The sequence below is a fragment of the Ammospiza nelsoni genome, chromosome 6, assembly GCF_027579445.1.
Source record: "Ammospiza nelsoni isolate bAmmNel1 chromosome 6, bAmmNel1.pri, whole genome shotgun sequence".
Lineage (NCBI taxonomy): Eukaryota > Metazoa > Chordata > Aves > Passeriformes > Passerellidae > Ammospiza > Ammospiza nelsoni.
Window position 1 is genome coordinate 27941790 of NC_080638.1, and position 22317 is coordinate 27964106.

The following is a 22317-nucleotide window of genomic DNA, read 5'->3' on the forward strand; positions in this document are numbered from 1 at the left end:
CCTAGTCATTTGACTGTGATGGGAAAGAAAATCCATGTTGTCTGTAGGATTCCCTTGCTTCCCTAAATAAAGACCACAGCAATGATCCAGTTACTGAGCTCTGCAAGGGTCCTTTTCTCTGTCCATTGTCTTGAAAGAAGTTATGATAATTGCTGCCTTTCCTTCATTCTGGGTTGGGGGATCCCCCATGGTGATGGTGCAGCAGGCTAGATTCCCCTTGTGCTGGTTTCTTCAGTTCTGCCAGCAGTTTCTTCAGTTCTCCCCACAGTCCAGTGGGGCCCTTGGAGTGATGTGGTTTGTGTGCTAGGGCATTGTGCCTGGAAGACTGGGAGCAGCTGAATCCCTGAAAAGAAGGGTAAAGGAAACACAGCAAGAATGAAAAGGGGTGCACTGTTGTCAGCTGTGTGCTGCATGTTTGCAAATCCACAACAGACAAAGCAGAAAACTTGTTTATTCTCACTTCTAACTGGAGAAAGGCAGGGAGAGGAAAACTGAGCAATGGTGCTGTGTGATGTTGCTGCCTGACCATTCTGCCTGAGCAGTGTCCATCCTGTTTTCTGTCCCTGTGTCTTTTTCCTCCTTTCCCAAACTTTGCCATTTTGGGGTGCACATTTGAGGTGTAATAGATTTTGCTTTTTCACTTCCAGTACAGGGATGGTCTTTGTGTATTTTGAGTCTCTTGATAAAGTACAATGTGTTTCAAGAGAAAGAAGAATTTATGGAAGAACAAGTACAGCTTTCTCTGTGAAAAATACCATTTCCTCATCTTGAGTGCAATGGCCTCATTGCTGCCTGGGGGCTGGGGGAGTTCTTCCTTGTGCTGACCTACATCTGCATTTGCTGTTTAGGAAGGGAAATGGGTTTGCTCTGAGCTCCTGGTGATTGTGAAGCCCACATGTTTGTCATGGCTCACATACCAAGCTTCTGCAGGCACTAGTGCCTGCTGATTTGTTCTTGATCATAGTTAATGTGGAATGTGAATATAAATTTGAATTTTTAATATAAATGTGAATTAAAATAAATATGAATATAATAATATTCATTTAATATAAATGTGAATTATACTATCTGCCAAATCAATTTTCCTAGCTAATGCTGAAGAGGTTGTATATGGAAGTGAATGGGGAATAGTTTTGGTTTCATCTTTTCCCTGCTGCACTGCTTGTACTGGATATGTGCCTGTAATTGAAATTAGTTTCCTTTGTTCTGAGCAAAGAAATTAAGCAATGTAAACAATTGTGTTTCCAGAAAAACATCGTAGTGGCAGCCAACAAAGTCTCAAGTAAGGTGACAGCAGTGTCATTCTCGGAGGACTGCAGTTACTTTGTCACTGCTGGAAATCGACATATCAAGTTCTGGTACCTGGATGACAGCAAAACCTCCAAGGTGAGAGAAAGTGCATCAAGGCCAACCTGTAAATAGGCATTTCTGTCTTAAAGCAGGGTGGATTTTGCCCCAGTGAGCTGTGGGAAGTGGGAAATTTTTTATTTTTCTGGGATGCAAGGATAGCCTTCCACGCCTGGCTCTGAAGTGTCATGGACTGATAGCACCAAAAGCTTGTCTTGCACTGATGTAGGCATGTCACTCCTGGAGTTGCATAGCAGCATGCTTGTTCTTTAGTAGTCACATATACTGAAGAACAAATAAGCTAGGAAAGAGCTGCAGTAATTTAACTCCTTGGAGCACAGAGGTGGGGAGAGCTCTTTGACATTGGTATGAGCATCTCAAAAGGTTGTGAGTGTAATTTTGAAGCATCAGCCAAAGTGTTTAACAGTTTTAGCTGTTGTGTTATTCTCTGGGAGGCAGAATCCACCTACAGTGATTTTTCTGTGTGCTCATGAACAGTTGTAAACATGAGCAGCAAGTAAAACCTCTCCTTGTACGCTATTTACAGTTCTTTCTTTGAATCACTTCAGCACTCAGGGGTTGATGGTCTAAAAAATCACTGTCTGCCTGAAGTACCTTGCTGTATTTGTAGCAAACTGTTTTCTGTTGGTAGGTCAATGCCACTGTCCCCTTGCTTGGTCGCTCGGGATTGCTTGGAGAACTGAGGAACAACTTCTTTGCGGACGTGGCTTGTGGAAGGGGCAAAAAAGCTGACAGCACTTTCTGTATCACATCCTCAGGCCTGCTCTGTGAATTCAATGAAAAAAGGCTGCTAGACAAGTGGGTGGAGCTGAGGGTGAGTTTTATATCCTCCTATTCTGCTCAAGCAGAGCAGGAAAAACAAATAATAAGGGCACTCAGAGGTACAAGCTGACCACAAGCAGTGAAAATAATTGTGCTTCTGCAACCCTGTGATTTACTCTGGAAGGCTGGGCAAGAATAGTGTTATTTCTTGTCAAAGGGATTTTACTGATTGTTGAGCCTCTTTCATTCTCACACCCCAGCATTACAGGGACTGCTCTACTGGCAAAGCAATGTCCTTCTGGCAACTCCTGTATGGTCCCTCCTGGCTTGGCTGGGGCAAGTAGGAATTTTAGAAGGATTCTGGTTTCTATCCACTCTGCAATGTCTTACTTGGCTTGTGCATCTCAAATGCAGGTTCCCAAGGTGCTAGTTGATTTGTCTATTCTAAACCACCAGGCCTGCCCATAGTTAAGAATTTGATCACAATGTTTTCCTTTCAATTGAATGTAACGTGCCCACCTGCAAGGATCCTGTGTATTAAAATCAAGGGAAAAAGTCTGTCCACGCTTTCACTCAAGTGAAATGCCTCTTCTTTTCTTTCCTTTCCTTTCCTCTCTAAAATCTGCCTTTCACTCTCGCTCAGAATACAGACAGCTTCACAGTAAGTTGAAAAACCTTTTTTCATTGAACTCATCCCCTTTTCACCACACTCCATTTTGTGCCATTTTCTGCCATTTGTACAGATCCCAAAGGGAGGGGAAGAAAATTCATTTTTTTCTGTTTCTTATCCCCTCCTGACAGGTAATGTGTTGGTGTGCTAGTACAGGGTGAGGTGCTGCTTGCCTGCCAGTGTTGTTGAATGTCACAGAAATAAAAGCAGTGTTCAGAGTAGGACTCAGCTGGAGCAAATATGTAGCTCTGCTGGCCTCCCATCATAGTGGGTGGCAGAGAAACTGGGCTTTTTTCTAACTGTTTGGGATCTACAGTGGACCTTGGCTGGAAAGTTCTTCAGAGAGGAAAAATTGATTTTTAGGCTTTTCCTTTAGGGCCTATTTACTCCCAGGGCTCGACTTCACCGCAGCTCTTCTGACCATGACTCCTTTGTCTGTCAATTCGCTCTTCTCCCTGACGTCTGTCTGGTGACCTTTGACATGAGAGCACATTTCTCATTTGCTATCTCTTGTGCTGTGTCCTCCTCAGACCACTGTGGCAAACTGCATCTCTGTGAATCATGACTACATCTTCTGTGGCTGTGCTGACGGCACCGTGCGGATTTTTAACCCTCTGAACCTTCACTTTGTCACTACTCTGCCAAAGCCACACTTCCTGGGAACTGACATCGCAAGTGTGACTGAGGCCAGGTACTGTGGAGAAGGATGCAAGGGAGCAAGGGAAGCTAGTGGGGGTTAGAACTGTTCCCCAGTCCTTTGCCATCTGGAGCATGCTCTTTTTATGGATTAAAGTTGGCAGTCTGTTGCAGATCTCTCTGAGCTGTTGCAGGCTTGCCCTGTCTGACTGGACTACAGTTGGATGGCAAGAAGAGACTTTTGCCATGGGACTTTGGGGCTTCTTTTGGGACTTTTGTTGTTCAAGAGACAGGTCTTCCTGGCTAACTACTCTGTCTACCTATAGATGCCTTTGTTCATCTCAACAGTGCCCCGTGGAGAATCTGAGCTCTCCTGTTTGAGCATTGCCCCAGCTCCTGGAGAGCACAAGTTAACCAGGCTGTTGTTCTCTCTTTGTGCAGCCGTCTTTTCTCTGGTGTGGCTGATGCGAAGTATCCAGACACTATTGCCTTGACCTTTGACCCCACCAACCAGTGGCTTTCCTGTGTATACAATGACCACAGCCTGTATGTGTGGGATGTCAAAGATCCGAAGAAAGTGGGCAAGGTGTACTCTGCTTTGTATCACTCTTCCTGTGTGTGGAACATTGAGGTATGTTGTCTGCAGACACAGGTGTTGGATTGGGAGTTGCAGCTGAGAAAGTCATCAGATGAGCTGCCAAATTTGAATGCAAATGCTGACTGTAGAGGGAATTGACTCAGATTTTCACCTGTGGTTAGTGCATTTGCTGCTGGGCCTGGGAACAGTTCTTTGGCTGCACTGCAATGGCTGACCAAATGTGTGGTGCTACTGGGAAAAAAAAAATCTCACCATTAAAAGGTGAGAGGTGGGAGAGGGAGGAAAATTAAACAAACCTGAATACAGAGCATCCTTTTAGAAAACGCACAAGAGTTTATTGTTGACCTCAAAAAAACTGCTTGAGATCTGTGTTGAGTAATTGCTTCTAAGTCAAAAACATGGAGTAGTGATAAAATAGTGAACTCTGGTCCTTCTTAACATATTTATCTGAACATGTGTAAATAGCCTCTCAAGTGTCTGTCATCTTGCAGTCTGTCTAGTTGGTTTTCCCTCAGAGGGAAGGAAAGGAAGTATAGGAAACAATGGAGTTGTTAATATGTTGAAATATGTCTAACAATGTTTAGGAGAGGAGAAAGTGGAAAGAAAATGGGAAGAAGTTGAGAACTCTGTTTTTATTTATTAATTGCATCTCACCCTTTTCTTCTGAATTATAAACTGACAGTAGTAGATGAAAGTTGCAAACAACAGTGCAAGGTGGTTATTGCATGATCATTGTTTGGGATTTGAGGTGCTCTCTTTGAACTATTAGAAACAAAAGATACTGGTTTGTTGCATGTCTCTTAAGAGGTTTTCTGTGATGAGGGAAGCTCAGGGAACATTTGTTTGAAGTCAGTATGAAGCTCTGGTCTGCAAATAGGTTTTTGTCAGAACTGTCTGGCTTTCACCATTAGAAAACAGAGAGGGCACCCCTTTTGTCTCATTTTGTTTTGAAACTTGCTACCAGTGCCTAGGGTGCCAGATGCCAGGCAATATTATTCAGGGGTTGATTTTACTTGCCCTTAGATGTATCCAGAGGTGAAGGACAACAATCAGCCCTGCCTCCCCCCTGGTTCCTTCATCACCTGCTCCTCTGACAACACCATTCGTCTGTGGAACACTGAAAGCTCCAACATCCACGGCACAGCCCTGCATCGCAACATCCTCAGCAATGTAAGATCCTAGGTTTGGATCACCTCCTTGTCCTTGGGGTTGCTCTTCTTCACACACAGATTCCCAAGTTAAGGCCTAAATTTTTTTGTATCTCCAAGTCAACCTAGGTTTCTGTAAACTGAACACAAATAAATGTATGAAACTAAAGAAACACAAAAGGAGTACTGGGCAGAAGGACAGGTTGTCTGAAATGGTCCTGGGGATTATTGCTGTTTTCATAAACCACCCAAAGATTCATCAAGCTTAGTCTTTTCCATAAGGGCCATATGTTCCAGGAGAGCTGGTTCTCTTTCTCTGCATCTCTGTGATGTGTAACCACTTATAAGATTTGTCTGGAAAAAGTGAATTAAATGAAGCAGAGGTTTGGAAAATTGAGTGTAAAACTTTGCACTCACTTCATCTATATAAGAGGGAGGCTAATCATACAGAGCAGTGACATGAGCTTATGTTCTCATCTGAGTTGGAAGATCTCTGGACACAGCAGCTCTGACCTCAGGAATCAGGTGGAAAAAATTGCTTTTTCTGTCAGTACTCAGACTGCTGACTTAGATAATCACTAGAAGTTTTTCCTACTCCTGCTGTGTGCCCTAATATCTTGTAATCACTAATCCCAGAGTTTATCAGTAGCAAAGGAGATGCTGCTAATTTCTAGCTTGAATCTTTTGAAAGGGGTGATTGTGAGACAACTGTGAAACTTTCATCCTACAATCTGTAGGGGCTTAGTGCTTGCTCCTAACTAAAAGGTGCTGCCAATTACAGCATTGTTGCCAATAAAATGTTTATGTTGGCTAGGAGCTCAATTTCTAAGGCAGATGCTTTGCTTTAATATTTTGTAACTAATAAATATTTCTGGGTGTATTGTGTCCCCAGGACTTGATGAAAATCATCTATGTAGATGACAACACTCAGGTACTTCTGGACACTGATTACAACGCAGCAGGAAGTGCAGACAAAGCTGATGCACAAGTGCTGGATACAAAGGTGGGGATACGCACTGTCTGTGTGAGTCCCAGCGGGGAGCACCTGGCCTCAGGGGACAGGATAGGCACTCTCAGGTAATCCCATAAAGCTTCTAATGCAGATTGCAGACTGGTCAGGCATGAGAAAATAACCAGGTCTTGCTAATTTTATTAAACATACTGAAATGAGCCATGTTATATCCTAGAATATACGAGTTGCAGTCTCTGAAGGAAATGCTGAAGGTGGAAGCCCATGACTCAGAGATCCTATGTCTGGAATACTCCAAACCTGACACAGGTAAATGCAATTGAGCTGCTTCCCCTTTGCCTATGAATGTAATGTTGAGCAAGTCAGAATGTCCAACCATGATATGTTAGAATTGTCATGCTGAACTACTCATGGATTTCAAATGAGGCTTCAGGTATTGGGCTAGTAGAGCCAGGCTTTGAAAAAGTCTTCTTTCTCTTACTCTTTATTGGAATATTGTATGTTGAGATTGCAGCTTGTTCTGTTTATTATTGTAATGCAAAATTCAGGTGTATTGCTTTGTGTCCATATATGCAGTTAGCTGAAGTATAATTTTTTGTCTCCAAGAAGACTTGGGAAGCTGTTTTAAAAATGACTTTTAAAGTCATGATCTTGCAGTCTTTTTCAATTTCTAACAGGTTTAAAGCTCTTAGCTTCAGCCAGTCGGGATAGATTGATTCATGTCTTGGATGCTGGGAAGGACTATAGCCTGCAGCAAACCCTGGATGAACATTCTTCTTCCATCACTGCAGTGAAATTTGCAGGTAGCATATCAAGGCCTCCCACCAAAGCTGGATTTGAGCACTGCTATTTTCCCCTTATGGCTGTAATTTTATCTGCTTTTATCTACTGGACTAGGTCGATTTGAAGCTGCAGCTGTGTTGGTTTTGGTCATCTTTTTTAGTTGCAGTCTTAACAGAAGGTGATACTTGCCTTCTTTTCTGGTTTTGCTTTAATTTCCTCTCCTTCCTCCCTCCTAAGAGAACCTTTCCTCATAATTTCTTTGGAAAACTGTTTTCTGTAATGATTTATTCCCACTTACTAATTTCAGAGAGAACTAATTTAGGAGAACTCTGAACAGTCATTGTTCAAAAAAAAATCACACAAAACACACACAAAAAATAAGTTTTGGGTAAAGTACATTTGTGATTGTAAGCCACTGTAAGCCACTGCATTCCTGGTAATGGAGCACATTTTATCCCCAGACTCACTTGCTGCCAATGGTCAGATACCAGTCAGAACAGCAAGAGCTGGCTGCTCTGCCAGGGAAAGGCAGTAGCCATGGGGGACAGGAAAGCAGGCAAAGGTAGTGGCCTTTTCCACTGGCTGTGGGAAAGTACCACAGGACATGAACAGGAACAGATCAAGTCTAGATACAGCCAGTAGTCCAGGTCACCAGGCGAATCCATAGTGATAAGACCATGGATTCAAGCAATTCAAGTTCTTGATCAGTCTGGAGTGGTCAGGGTCAAGCTATAGTTCAGTGCCTGCCAGGCAAGTCCATAATAGCAGGGCAAGATGGAGTTCAGATCAGGAAGGTGAGTCCATGGATTGGGTCAGGCTTTGGTGCATGTCCAGGCACAACTGTGGCTGCAGTGCTGCTGCAGTGTAGCTCAGTTGGGGCTCAAGGATGAGAACTCAGCTTGAAAACCACTGCCAGGTGAAGGGACTCACTGAAGCAGGGGCTCCCCAAAGCAACTGTGTGGCTTTTTCAAGTTTTTTTTTTCTGGAGGATCTCCAAGTTCAGCAGCAGTTTCTCTGACAGATCTGTCTTATCAGTGAGCTGGCCTTGAATGCAGCCAGCTGAACTCCCACGAGATGAGGGAAGTGGGCTCAAGGCCTGGCAGCTAAGGCCTTTATGCTGGTCTATGAGCCAAGTGCTGGCATGCTCTAAGTGGGTGTAGTTCAAAGACTTGTGTGGTGTTGGATGCATTGTCATTACTTGGAGTTTTATTAGGTGTTGCTTTGCTGAAGGAGCTGCTTCGTTATGGAAGAGTCCTAAGGGAAGAAGGGAAGCCTGACCTTGCAGTAAGAAAGGGCAGCAAGAAAGATGTGTCCAGCTCTAAGGTCTGAAGAGTGCCTACTACCTGTTTTCAGCTTCTACTGAGTGTCAGTGTGCCATGTTGCCAGAGTGCTGTGGCACACAGAGATATGAGCATGTTGGTGAGGGAGAAGACAGAATTACATCCTAATCTGTTCTGAAAAGCCTCTGTGTTGGAGCCTCATGCTCTCTGAGCATGAAAGACAAATGCTATTCCTGAGAAGGGGTTTCTGTTTTGCTGCTTGGGGAAGAGTCAGTCTTAGCTAATCAGGACCAGAATAAATGAGCACTGGTACAAATTCAAACATTTCCTGCACCTTGTATATGTGTTTATCTTTTGTCTCCTGCCTCTTTATTCCAGCCAACGATGGGAAAGTGCGGATGATAAGCTGTGGGGCAGACAAGAGCATCTATTTCCGCACTGCGCAGAAGGTAACCTTATCACAGCTTTTTGTACACTTCTAATTTATAACCTCTCCACAAAGGAGTTACTTCAAAGAATGATATCAGAGTTTCTGTATGAGCTTGTTGCTCTTTCAGCCTCAGTGCCTCTCACTAACTCGATGGAAGAGATTGCATTCAGACAAATAGTTCTGTGTAGCATGCAGCTACTCCCAGCCTGACCTCTCACAGCAGAAATAGAGACCTGTTAGGATATCTGCTTTTCCTTCACTGCCAATGCTATTGTGAAAACTGGTGAAAGAGAATGGGCTCAAGGGAAGTGTTCCTTGTACCTCCAGTCCCAGCTGCTCCCAGCAGCTCCCTGGGAAGGATTGTTTTGTGCTGCCTGTGTGAGAAGACTCACCTGTATTTACTTGCTTTTAATAATGTATTAACGACTTGATTTTGACACAGTTGTTACCCATATGTTTAGACAGGAGAAGGGGTCCAGTTTACCCGAACACATCACATTGTTAGGAAGACCACACTTTATGACATGGATGTGGACCCCAGCTGGAAATATGCAGCTATTGGATGCCAGGATCGGAACATCAGGTTAGTTTCCTTCTCAACTTGAAAATATTTTTCCAGTCATAAATGAAGCAACCCCATATCCATCATTATTCCTCTAAGTTCTTTGTTACAGCATTTTCAGACAGATCTGAGGCACTGTGAGGCTGAACTCTGCCTTTCCTCTCACTGATAAAGAGCTTTGTATGTGTGCAATTCCCATGGGACTTGTGGCTTCTCACTGGGTTGCTCTGCAGAGCAAAGGCTTTCTACTGGGGGAGCAAGTGTGCCTTCCTTGGCACATCATTGAACTGTGGGGCAAAAACTTCTGCACTGTGGTAATTTTTGGTTTTGAAGGTACTTAGTGAACAGCTGTGGGATCCTGTGGAATACCTGGGACTGTGGGAGCCTAAAACAGAAATAGATGTGACTGTCATTGAACAAGTGGAGCCCATTCTCTATTTCTATCCATTTCTCCAATCTGTCTGCTTGAAAGCAAAGGAGTCTCTCTGTGGTTGTGTGTCTCCTCGTATTGTAGCTGTGTGACATGTTAAGAGTTTTGGTCATAACTAAATATCACTACTGGGTGTAATTTGGTTTTGTATTCTAGCATAAAGTGTCTTGCTCTCTTAATCCTTTGCTCTAGTATGAAGGAGCCCAGGTATTTTTACAGCAGTGAGGACTGATTGTTTATTGGCTTGAGAATAAGCCTCGATTTTAATTCAGATAATCTGCCTTTGCATTACTTTTGGGGTTATTTCTTGAACCATTTAAATGACTGGTGATAATATTTCATGGAGATAATTTCTCCACTTCCTGTGGTTTGGCCTCATTTCCTGTATTTTATATGGAATGAGGAACAGGGAGAGAAAAGAATCCTGGTGACAGCAGCCCCAGAGTAGTACCTGGGGACAATGAGGCATGCTATCTTATGTCATCCCCTCAGGGTTTTCAACATAAGCAGTGGGAAGCAGAAGAAGCTTTACAAGGGATCCCAAGGTGAAGATGGCACCCTTATCAAAGTAAGCTGTTTTCTTTTCTTTCCTTTTTCAATTTTCAGCTTTTCTGAATGCAGCTCAGGGACAAGAAAATGAAATACAAGTCAGAGTACAGTAATTTCTTTTTTCTTTTTATTTCTTTTTTTTTCTTGCTCCATACTTTGTCCTTTACCCTGCTGCTGCTTCCTCCTACTTCCACCCTTAAGGGCTGGTAATATATTTGGGTTTCATCAGGTTAAAACAGGAAGAGAGTCAATGAATGCTGAAGTTGATTTTTGATTTTTCTCTCTGTCCTGTTTCTGAAGTGAGTCACAGGACTGTGCTGTAAAAACAAGTAGAACTGCACCAATATCTGTCAGGAGATGATTTAATCCATTTAATTTAATCCTTTGCTTTCTGCTCCAGAGAGCTCATTCTGGTTTTCTTGACTGGTTTTGTTAGGATTTTTAAAGTGGAAATACCTGTTGATCAGTGTTTGTGAAGTGGATTTCAGAGGACAAATACAAGGGAAACTGTTTGAGTTGATAAAATAAAATAGTATTGGGCCTGAAAAGCCTGAGTCTTAGAGTTCTGGACAAGCATGGTACTGCTTAGGGAGAGTCTGTTCAAGTTTTCCTACTGCTGAGTGCGTCCACGCCTTGGGCCAGGGTAGCACACCTGCTTCTGCCACTATTCTAGGCTTACCTTGGTAAATCAGGTGTGTTTGAGATTCACAGTGGAATGGAAGAACTGCATTCTTGTCTATAAAGGGGGAAAGCCAGCTGACAAAATCAAAATATCTCTAAAGTTGCCAAACAAGCTTCTTCATTATATTTTTTTTCACTGATAATTTTCTACTGCTGCACAGGTCAGCAGTAGTATTATTAGGGACTGGAAGGAATGTCCTATGAGGAGCAGCTGAGGATTTAGGGCTTATCTAGTTTGGAGAGGAAGAGGCTGAAGGGTGACTGCATTGTTCTCTACAGATTTCTGAGGAGAGGACACACAGGGGGAGGTGCTGAGTGCTTCTCCCTGGGATCTGGTGACAGGATGTGCGGGAATGGTTCAAAGCTGCACCAGGGACATTAGGAAGCATTTCTTTACTGAGCGTATGGTCAAACACTGGAACAGGAGTCCTGGAGAGGTGGTCAATACTCCAAGCCTGACAGTGTTGAAGATGCATTTGATCAGTGCATTTAATAACAAACTTTAAACATGTGGCCTTTATGGAGGAGACTAAGCTTGATGAATCTCTGGTCAACTCTGAATGGGTCAGGCAGGAGTAGATGATATTTGTAGCTCCCTTCTAGGTGAAACTATTGATAGGTGTAAATAACTGGGTAAAAAGGGAAGGGGGAAACAAAGTTTTGTTCAGTGTCAGCTCTTCTGTTTTCCAGAGAAAGATCTTTCTCTTTGCCTATTATAATTCCCACAAATTTTTGTAAGCCAGAGCAAAGAAAATGAAAAACTGATGCTACACTTTAAACTGCTGATAAGCTTAGGTGCTTGATTAGATTTTTCTCAGACAAAAAACCATGAAATGTTCTGGGAGCTGAATTTTTTGTTCTTAATGTCCTTTATGTTTTTTTGTGGGTTTTTCTTTTAATGTGTATCTCAAGTGGGGAATCTCAATTACTTTTACTGTTGCTTTGCTCATTTTTAAGACAATTATGTAACCAAGGGATTATGGTTGTCTCTGGAATTTAAACTTTCTTGGCATGTTATTCTGAGATCATAGTACACATTGCAATTTAATGAGCAGAACTCAAACAGTGACACTGGAAACAAACATCAACAAAATAAACATAACAAACCAAAAGAGCCTTAACAAGAGCCACAACAAACCAAAAGAATTACCATTATTTAAATACCATGTCTCCTTTGAAAAAAGTGTTTATCCTCTCAATTCCTTAAAATTCTCTAAATTGGTGACAGTAACTGTATTTGCTGTGTAGTGCTGCTTTAGATCTGGTGAGGCATTTGCAGGGGATTTTATACTTGATCCAAGACAAAGCAACAAATAGTGCACATGAAGAAACAAACAACAAACAAAATAGCTGAAAAATGGAAATTGCAAATACTGGAGATGTGACAGCATCATTATCAAAGACAGTTTCTTGGCAGCGTTGAGTTCTTTTTTGCTTTCACTCCCGAAGACTCGAATCCTTTAATATTTCCCTTAACTCTGTCATCTCTGATGCTTTTTCTTTTTTTATGGTGTGTGTGTTTTGGGATGGGAGTTTCTTGTTGTTTTGTTTTGATCTTAACATAGAAGAAAGTAAGACCCCAATGGTTAAAAAAAAGTAGGAGAGAAGTAGAAATCTGTCCATTGGTGGCAATACCTTCGCAGTCATGAAGGCATTTAATTTAAGTGCCTTCAGTCTCTGATTAGGTTGAAGATAGTCTTAAAAGTCTGGTCAGGTCGAAGATTTGTCCTGGGATACTGGATAGGCTGGTACCCAACTGGACTCCTGTGGGGGCTACTTGCATTTTAGTCTGACTGTCTTGGGTACTCTGAACTATTTTAATGTAGTTTGAAGTTAGTTTCTCACCAGATCTTTGCATTCCTCTGGTCTCCTAAACCAGGTGCAAACAGATCCTTCTGGTCTTTATATTGCAACCAGTTGTTCTGACAAGAACCTCTCCATCTTTGATTTCTATTCTGGCGAGTGTGTTGCAACCATGTATGGACACTCAGGTAAGGCTTATAAATGTCTGGAAGTATTTTTTTCTGCTGATGACTGTATAGTGGGGTCTGATACTAGTCTGATACTAGCTTTCTGAAGATTTCTCCCCACGAAAAGTTTACCTAATGGGTATTTTTGAATAGATTGTAGTTGGATGAAGTTGTAATATTTTATTGCAAGTTCAATATTTGCATTTTGCACACAAGCACACACACACACACACATATTCCCACTTGTCAAGTCATGTATTTATCTACACAGTTTTTCTAATAGCCTATAAAGTAGTCTGTGGTTTTTTTTCGGTGTATATTTAGTTCTATTATGATATGTCCTCAGCTCCTACCATGCAGGAGCTGTTCTATTATAGGGAAACAGAGAATTCAGTCTTCATGGATGTTTTGCCATGGAGTACCTCTTCCATGTCAAGCCTAGATTCTTGGTTAAATGGTTATGGTAATTGGGACATATTAATCTGTGAAGTGTGAATTACTGAGTGCAGACAGGCTATTTGGCTAATTATCTCTTCTGTCCATTTGAATAATTCAGGGAAGATTGGCTTTTTGTGCTTTATTTCTCACAGAGATTGTAACTGGGATGAAATTCAGTAATGACTGCAAACATCTGATCTCTGTTTCTGGTGACAGGTAAGAGGTTTTGCTTGTTCGTGGTACTGGCTTATGCCATATCATACTAAATGTAACGTGTCCTTAGGAAAGGTAGATTTTTTTTTTATTTTTCAGAGGTGTTTTATGAATTCCAAATAAATCTCAGAGCTTTCTGAATCCTGAATGTGTGGTGTTGGCAAAACTCACAGAGCTTATGCTATCATTTCATGGAATGGGACCCATGTGAAGTATTTCCCTTTTCTGGGAGTAAATACTGTGCTGGAAAGGAGACAGACATGTGACCTGTTTCCTGACCAGCCTTCAGGCCTGTAGTAAGAGGCATCTTAGGCTATTTTTGCTAGTAGTGCCAAAAGTTTTTCTTGCAATACTCCTGTTGGTTAGGTTTCACCAGGTGTAAGAGTCTGTTTAGCAGCAAAAGGGACAGTCCTGTCCTCACTTTTTGGTCCTGTCCTCACTTTTTGGTCCTTTTCCCACTCCCCTGAGTCAGCAGTGGTGCAGCTGACCCCTTATTCAGCTAAATCAGATCACTACATCAGTACTCCCCTTAGATGAGTTTTCTGCACATTTAGTGAGCTAAATCAGTTCACTAAAAGCTTAAGTAGTCACCAGACTGAGCCCAAGGGAAAAGGGAGAATACGTGCCTATGATGATGATCGTACAGGTGAGTGGAGCCACTGTTTCTAGAATCAGTGAATGCTTAAATCATCTGAACTGAATAAAATTTTTCCTTTGAGAAAGATGGCTCCTGGAATGCTATTGCAAGTTCAGAGGAACCCAGATTCTCTCTTTCTTTTTTATCAAATTAATAAATCACAATTGAATTGAAAGAGTGTTTTAGAGGGTGAGTGGTTGAAGAACATACAATATATCACCTTATATTTCATCACTTGGTTGTTTCTGTCTTTCAGTAATAAATAATTTCGTTTTCCTCTTTCATGTGTTTGAATAGATTAGGGACAAAAGTTGTAAGAGAGAGAGTCCTTTTGTTGTGAACTTCTGACAAATTCCAGAAACATGGAAGGTTTGAAGTCCCCAGTGATCCTTGTGATTTAGTGCAACATTCTTTTGTTGACATTTTCATGAGCAAAAGGATAATTTTCTTCATTGAGGGTATGAAGGAAGTGGATGAGAAGTGAGGAAAGGATTCCTGAAGAAGTTTGCTGTGAGGATATGAGAAAGCATCTTTTTCAAAGGAGAGCAGGGAACATAGTCTGTTCACACACAGCAGCATGTGCAAAGAGTAGAGCTGAGAATAGAGAGAAAAGCAGGGATGAGAAAGGGCACAAGGGCTGTGAGATTCATGTGAGGAAAGTAATGCAAGGTAAGAAAAAACAAAACAATATCCCCTCCCCAACCCCAGCAAAAGGAGAGGTGGGTGCTTGCTTTGGCAGAGTTTGTGTTGGATGCTAATGTATTCACAGGCTTGGGCTGTTTGCTGCTTGTCTCTAGGTTTGATAACTGCGGGGGTGGGATAATGAGCAAGCCAGATTTGCTTTTAGAATTTTGTTTCCCCTGTTTCAGTATTTTTTCAGCAGCGGATTATGGTTGCTGTTAGTTGGAGAGAGCTGCTCCCTGAGAGGAAGCAGCTGTCTGTCTTGGGTTGCCATGGTTCCCAGACACAGTGCCTCACCCCTTTCTCCTGGTTGAACAGCTCCAGTGGGAGGATGAGAGTGTGTTCACTGGCAATGCAAAGTGTCTGTATGTGATTTCAGTAGCTGGGAGTGATGCTCCTGAGCATGGCACTGGGGACAAGAAGGGAATTTTTAGTTTTGCCTTAAAATTTCCACAGACTGCAAAGATGATATTATGGGGGTTTTTTGGTGTGATATGGAAATTTAAACCTTTTAAATTGTTTTTTCATGAGAGAGAAAAAAATGAAGATTCAGGTATTCAGGATCTTGGCACTTTTGACTTTTCCCTCAGGTCAGGGAGACCAAAGTTCATGGTCATTGTTCAAAATGGCAAAGCAAATTAATGTTTACATGCTATCAAGAAAGAAGGAAAAGCCAGTCATTGAAAAATCTTCTGTGTATTGGAGTACCCATGAGTATACTGGCACTGATGGGACTTGAAGAACTGAATTAAATCCTCTTTGGATTTCAAAGTAGCATGCAAGATTTTGTAAGTGATAGCCTAAGCACCATCTCTGTTTCTACATCAGTGTAGGTATACCCAGCTAGACAGGAAAGATGACTGAGATGAAAAGAATTAGTATAGCACTAAGTTTAAATTTCAAAGACAGTGCTGGTCATTTTACTTTCTAATAGCTAAAGATGAGATACATTATTCTTTAATGTGATCAGGAATATTTTTTGAACTGAATTTCTGAAGAAATTCATGAAATGAGACCACATTGTTGGTTTCTTTTTCTCCAATGCTTTTGAGTTCACTGACCAAATTTAGTCAAATGTCACAGAATATTTCACAGAACATTCTGATTTGGAAGGGACCCACAAGGATCATCAAATCCAGTTCTGAAATGAATGACCCATACAGGAATTGGACCCATGGCCTTGGTGTTATTAGCACTGTGCTCTGACCAGCTGAGCTAATGACTGTGTAGATTCTGTGCAAGTGTCCTGTAGGGAGTCCCAAGTAAAATATTAGAAGCACCCTGCTTCTTCCACATGAGCTTAACTCTTAATACTGCACAGAGACTCCCTGGGATGGTGGGCATTAGGAAGGCCTTGACTTTGGGGGTAGGGGCAGTCAGAGACTTCAGCTTAGCCACTGTTAGAGGATGCAAGCGACATCTGTAGGCTCCACTTATCCTGCTGACCACAGAGGGACTTGTTACAGCATTTCCTTCAGCAGCTCGTCAGACAGTCAAAAAAGGTGTAGGATCAGAGATGAGTCTGTGTAAATATCTCTGCAGTTGCTCTCGCTCACAGGGAGGCTTTGACAGGCAGGTTTAACCCTTTAATCATGAGGCTTGTGATGGGATTGAGTTTCTGTGAAACTGTTTCTGTGTGCCTCTGCCAAAGAGAGTTTGTCTCTGCAGTAGGAATTAGTATCAATAAACTGAACTGAGACTTGATCCCAGCCTCACCTTTCTCTGTTTCAGCTGCATCTTCATCTGGCGTCTGAGCTCAGAGATGACCATCAACATGCGGCAGCGACTGTCGGACATGAAACAGAGAGGGAAGCAGGCAGAGAAGCCTCCTCCTCACAAGGCAGCTGGACTCATGAGGTGAGCAGAGCAGATTGAGAACAGGTGGCTGGCTGTGTAGGGTGGAATGTGAAAGTGTGGCACTGGGATTCAACTGTAAGGTTTTGTCTGTCTTCACTGATAGTGTTCTTCCAAAAGTTCTCTTATTTCTCTTTTGAATTTGGTTTTGTACCCCCCTTCTTTGGATATAGAAACCAGACTGGCATCTTCCAGACAGACTTAGTGTGCTTCACTGATTGCAATATGTATGCAATGCCTCTTGTGTCTTAATTTAGTTTAATGATGTGGTCAGAAACTTTATTAAGCACTTCACCTAGGAATACTGAGGATGGCACACAGAATTCTAGCAGGGAAGCTGTGATCCTTCATGAGTAAGGGTTGTTTAGATCAAAGCTGAATGCAACTTGAAAGCTGTTTTCTGTGGTGTCGGTACTGAAGTATAGCTGTGAGCTCTATGAGTTGACTATGTTGATCATAATTCTAAAAAAGTCCTTACACTTTTGCTGTTTCTTTGTAAAGTATTTTCTGGAGGCTGTGAAAAACTCAGCTAAAATAATTATAAAATGACTAATAAATACAAAAATAAATTAAATGGGAAAAGCTCTTGCTAGCTGAATAATATTATTCTTTTTTGCTAGGTAAACAACATATCTCAAAACAAATTACTGCAGCCTGCAAGTGGAATAGATCTAAATTTATCTAGTGACCTTTCTTTTAAAAGTGGTGCTTCTGTTTTTAAACAGAACAAGAGTGACAAGGTATTTTTGATTATTAGTCTAATGTGTTTGGTTTCTCTGTAGTTTGTAAGTAACTGAGACTAGTTGGACTGTAAGTAATGCAGGGGAGAGTCCTGACCAACCTGTTATGAGATCACAGTGGGGGAAAAAAGGGTAAATGCAGATTTTTTTGTTCCTATGTCCCAAATTACTACACACGGAGTTCTGGATATAAAAGTACCAAAGCACTGGAGGAATTACCACGCTGTTTTTGAGTGTCACAAGGACTTTCCCACTCCCTTTGGGAGCAAGCAATGTTGTAACCAGTCTGTCTACATAGTTTTGTTCTGGAAAGTCTTGATCTGCTCATTTCTGAAGTGAGTCTGGTCTAGTAAGTGCTTTTAGTAATGATACTGGGAAAACTCAGGAAGCCTTTTTTCTAGCCAAAGTTCTGGATCTGTCAAGCAATGTGCTTTTTATAGCAGTCTCTCTATTATTCCAGCAGCTGCAGCCTTACCCTACCAAGGCTCAGCCTGTGACAGATAATCCCAGCCCTGTTCCTGTGAGGTGATACTTGTTTCCATCACAGACGCCGGCTGAAGGGCGGTGCTAGTGCCACGCCAAGCCCAGAACTTCAGTAAACTTGTTTGGTAGCCTCTTTGCAAGCCTGCAATCTGCTTGTCAGCTCTGAAAGCTTGTTTTCAGTTTTGATTGTCTGCTGTGCTCATTGGAGATCAGCAAAGATAATTCCCAGAGCATTTTGGATTGGTACTGACAATGGAAGAAGAGCCTAGTGGACCAGCATTATTGAGGTGGGAGAAGAAAAATTAATGAACTTGAGTGAGATTTGTTTTCTAGGTGTCCTGTACCTGCTCTGATTGTTTCCAAAGCCTGTCTGTATAGGTTGCAGTAGAGAGTTGAGTTGCAACTTAGTGGTGTAAAATTGTTGTCTCAAAAGACTGGCAGTAGTATGAGAAAGGTGCCTGGCTTGGGATAAGTCATTTGTTCTATTAGATCTTCCTTAGAACAGTCTTGCTAGAATTTGGGGGGGGAAGTAACATATTCTGCTAGTATCATGGTATGGGTGTATTACAGGATGAATAATCAAAATAATGGTGGGTAACAAAATTGATCTGAACAGACAATGGGAGATGAAGATTTCCAATTCAGGATAGTCTATCCAGTTGAAACTGTCAGGGCAGGAATTGACACAGGTGAGTAACATCAGCAGTGTAAACACACAGAAGATGCTATTTTGGGTCAAACCTGTGCTCCACAAAGTCCAGCATTCTGCCTGTGACCCTGGCAATGGAAGATGCTATTTAGTGAGAAACTCTGTGGGCCCTGCTGTATGAACCTTTGTGGTCCATTTGCCTCATGCTCCATTGTTACATTAGGGATGTTAGGAGGTATATTTCTACCTTTTTCCTTTACTATCTGCACATGGACCAATTGTCCACTGAGTTTGTATAAATTCTTTTTGAGCTTCATAATATTGTCTGCCTCTGCAGCCTCCTTTGGTGAGAAGTTCCTGGAGTTCACTGCTCTCTGTGGAAAGAAGGACTTTCTTGTCTCTGTTAAAGCACATTCCTACTAGTTTTCATGAAAGTCTGAAGTTTGTTTCTGAATATTGTGAGCTCTGGTGATCTTTTGTTCTCCAGCCAGCTATTGGTAGTGCCCATGGTTTTGTAAACCTTTTTCATAAGCTCTCTTTATCCAACCTGTTCTCTGAACTGAAGAGTCCCAGCATTTTCAGTCCCTCCAATAGTTTTTAGAGACTAAAGTGTCTCTCCTCTAAATGATTTCTCTGACTCACCTTTATGGGACATTGTATTACCTTGGAATTGCTCTGACCTGTTAGACCCACAGTTCTCCGTAGTGTGCCTGAGAGCCTTTGAGTTCTACCTCTAGTTGTGGTAATTGCAGATGTGTGCTTTTTTTCCTGAACATGAGGAGCTTTGATAGTCCTGGATAATAGAACTTGTACTCAGTTGATATTGCTGGTACTTTCTGGTTTTAAGACTTTTATATTTTCAGTGAAGGAATCTTGTAAAGGACATTTAGTAGGGTTTTGGTTTTGATCCAAGTATGCATTTATAGTTTAGAAAAGCTTGTCTCAAGTTTTAAGCTGATTTTACTGTGGAATGTTTGCAGGGCTTATAGTCATGTTTTAAAAATCACTTTATCTGTGGCTTTCCTTGACTCTCCAGTATAAATAGCAGGAGAAAAAATATCCAAATTAAATTGTCTAAAAGTTATATGTGTACACTGAAGAAGTACTGTGTGCTGTCAGATATATTAGGAAAGAAGAGCTCCTTATCAAATTCTCAGTGGGCCTTGTCCAGTCCAGGAAAGCTGTGCCATTTCCAGGGCTTAGAATGGGGCAGGCTCTTGATGCCTTATTAGAAATGGTGCCTCAGTCTGTGATGAACTAGTGCAATTATAACACTTGGGAAACTCTCAAGTCAGTGCATGAACTCTGGGATCCTTCTGTGGGGAAAAGCAGAACAACTTTCCTTTTAAAACACTTCAGCATTTGAGGGGGAAGCAGGAGGATTTAATCTGCTGGTGATACCTGACACCCAGGATATTACAGTTTCATAAGTACATCTCTAAAGCTGAGGGTTTAAGTAGCACAAGATCAGAGTGGGAATGCTGATGACATACCTCTTTAAATGAATAGTTGCCATTCTTGTCTGCTTTGTTTGGTTTTGAGAAAGCAAAACAGGGTTGGATTCAGGTCATACAAAAGCATGCAGAGTATCTATTATCACTTGTCTGAATACTAGCACTCCATAATGACATGTGGCACTTTGAAGTCTATACTGTGTACTGAAGGCTTTCTAATGTAAGGTCCTTCCCTTCCATTCACACTGTACTGTCTGACCCTTCAAAAACTGGGAGCTGAAGAGCAACTGGCACTGCTGACCTGTATAGAACAAGATCCAGGTTGTGGTGAGCTGGGAGTTTTCCTCTTCTCACAGGCAATTAGCAATAGAACATGGGAAAATGACCTCCAGTTGTGCCAAGGAAAGTTCATGTTGGACATTAGTAAAAGTTTCTTCACTGAAAGAATGGTTAAGCATTGGAACAGGGTCCCAAGGGAAAATTGTTGAGTCACCACCCCTGGAAGTGTTAAAAAATGAGTACACATGAGACTCCATGATATGGTTTCATTGGGCATGGTGATACTAAGTCAAATGTTGGACTTGATGATCTTGGAGGTCTTTTCCAACCTCAATGATTCTGTGATACTAGAATGAGATAGTTCCTCAGCAAAGATGAACTATTACAATTGAAACACTTACTCTGAGTCACATGGATCTTGAGAATTGGACATGTCTGTACATGCTATTCTGGAATAGCTACTCTGAAACATTCATTCTGGTATAATGATGCTTTGGGGTTTGGCTCTTGGGAGGAATTGAGCAAACCCCAGAAGTCTTACTCCTTAATTTTCAAAATGCTCTCATGTTGTGCTTATTTGGAAACAGCTTTTGTGCTTGAAAACTCACTATACATTACACTGACTCCCATTGAAGCATGAAAAAGAACTGAGGAGGGGTATTGAGGAGATGTGTGCAGCAGGGGGCTTAGGAGAAAATCCACAGTACATGAGGGAAGGCAGGGAAAGAAAGGAGAATTAATGAAGTCTGAATAGAAGGGTTGACTTGGTCAAGAACAACAGTTAAAACACTCAAGACCTTGTGAAGCTAGTTTTCATTTCAGGAGTATCTCAGTTTCAAGCCAGGGACCTAGGATCATTTTGAAAATATCATTCATTCATCTGTCTCCCTTCAAGTTACAGAACTGAGTTTGAAAAGCATACTTGAGTTGTAAAAAGAAGGATGTTGAAGAGGGGCATGAATTTTTGCTGGGATAATGCAAGATGACCTTATGTTTATATCAAATATGTTATTTCATAACTTGTTTATCACTTGTTTATCATTTCATACTGTGAAGTATGAAAAAACCGATCTGACTTCTATATGTTTTGCATTCTCTTACTCTGCTACTTTAAGGACACTGGAACATACTATTCCACTTTCCCCTCACCAATTTTCTCAGTCACCATCTGATGGACAGGGGCCATCTTTCTATTTGTAACATGTAACACATGGATGGCAATCCTCCCTTCTCCATTTAAACCAATGACAGTACACATAGAAGCTTGGCAAACCCATAATCTTGCCTTGCCATATCACCTCATCATTGTGAGGTATTCAACCAGCTAGATGTTTAAAGGTCTAATAATCCAACCCTTTTGTCCTAATAAACTCCTCAAACAACCATGATGAACACAAGCAGAAGGATGCTATCAAAGTTACTGATACAAAGTTAATATTGCCTGCCATGAATAAATGTAATTAATATATATCATAGGATAAAACATGGCATAACCTCAGACATACTGGGGTGCTTGGGCTTTGTCAGGATTCCCCTGCTTAGACACAAGAACCCAAGAGTGACAAGACGAGCATACAAGGAGACAGTGGAAAAGGTGGAGACTGACAAACTCAAATGTCAAAAGTAGATGTGGATGACCAAAATGAAACTCCTTCACTTAAGAACTCTGCAGGCTACAGTCAGTTTCACTTTTATTTTTGCCAGAACACTTCAAAGCTCATCTGAAATGGTTATTACTCATAATGAAATGGAAATTGATGTTCTGCCATTACACAGGAAAAGATTAAAATACCTTAACTGCTTCTTACCATGTTTCAATACTGCCTGTGATCTGTCAGCAGCAGGAGAAGTTGATCCCTCGCCAGACTGCTCTGTATTTGGTGAATGAGCTATTTTTATTTTATGAATAATGCTTGGCACTCAACATTCACCAGTGATATCCTATAAATGTCACTTATGATGAGTTTGGCACTCTAGCTCAAGGCCATGGAGTGGGGACTACTCAGATGTGTTTGTTGGGGATTCTTCTTTCTTCAGTTGTTGTCCCAAAGT

The 22317-nt window shown here is 41.6% G+C and overlaps 1 protein-coding gene across 1 annotated transcript in view; it reads left to right on the forward strand.

Annotated features, from left to right (window-relative positions):
• Window positions 1-22317, forward strand: part of MAPKBP1 (mitogen-activated protein kinase binding protein 1) — a 100444-nt gene that overhangs the window by 59624 nt on the left and 18503 nt on the right. Inside the window, exons 7-20 of the mRNA XM_059473813.1 lie at window positions 1249-1386; window positions 2000-2182; window positions 3331-3491; window positions 3878-4067; window positions 5058-5204; window positions 6075-6259; window positions 6370-6461; window positions 6830-6955; window positions 8594-8664; window positions 9107-9228; window positions 10130-10205; window positions 12747-12858; window positions 13428-13491; window positions 16538-16663. Of these exons, the coding sequence (XP_059329796.1) occupies window positions 1249-1386; window positions 2000-2182; window positions 3331-3491; window positions 3878-4067; window positions 5058-5204; window positions 6075-6259; window positions 6370-6461; window positions 6830-6955; window positions 8594-8664; window positions 9107-9228; window positions 10130-10205; window positions 12747-12858; window positions 13428-13491; window positions 16538-16663 (1793 nt within the window). The remainder of the gene's footprint in view (window positions 1-1248; window positions 1387-1999; window positions 2183-3330; window positions 3492-3877; window positions 4068-5057; window positions 5205-6074; window positions 6260-6369; window positions 6462-6829; window positions 6956-8593; window positions 8665-9106; window positions 9229-10129; window positions 10206-12746; window positions 12859-13427; window positions 13492-16537; window positions 16664-22317) is intronic.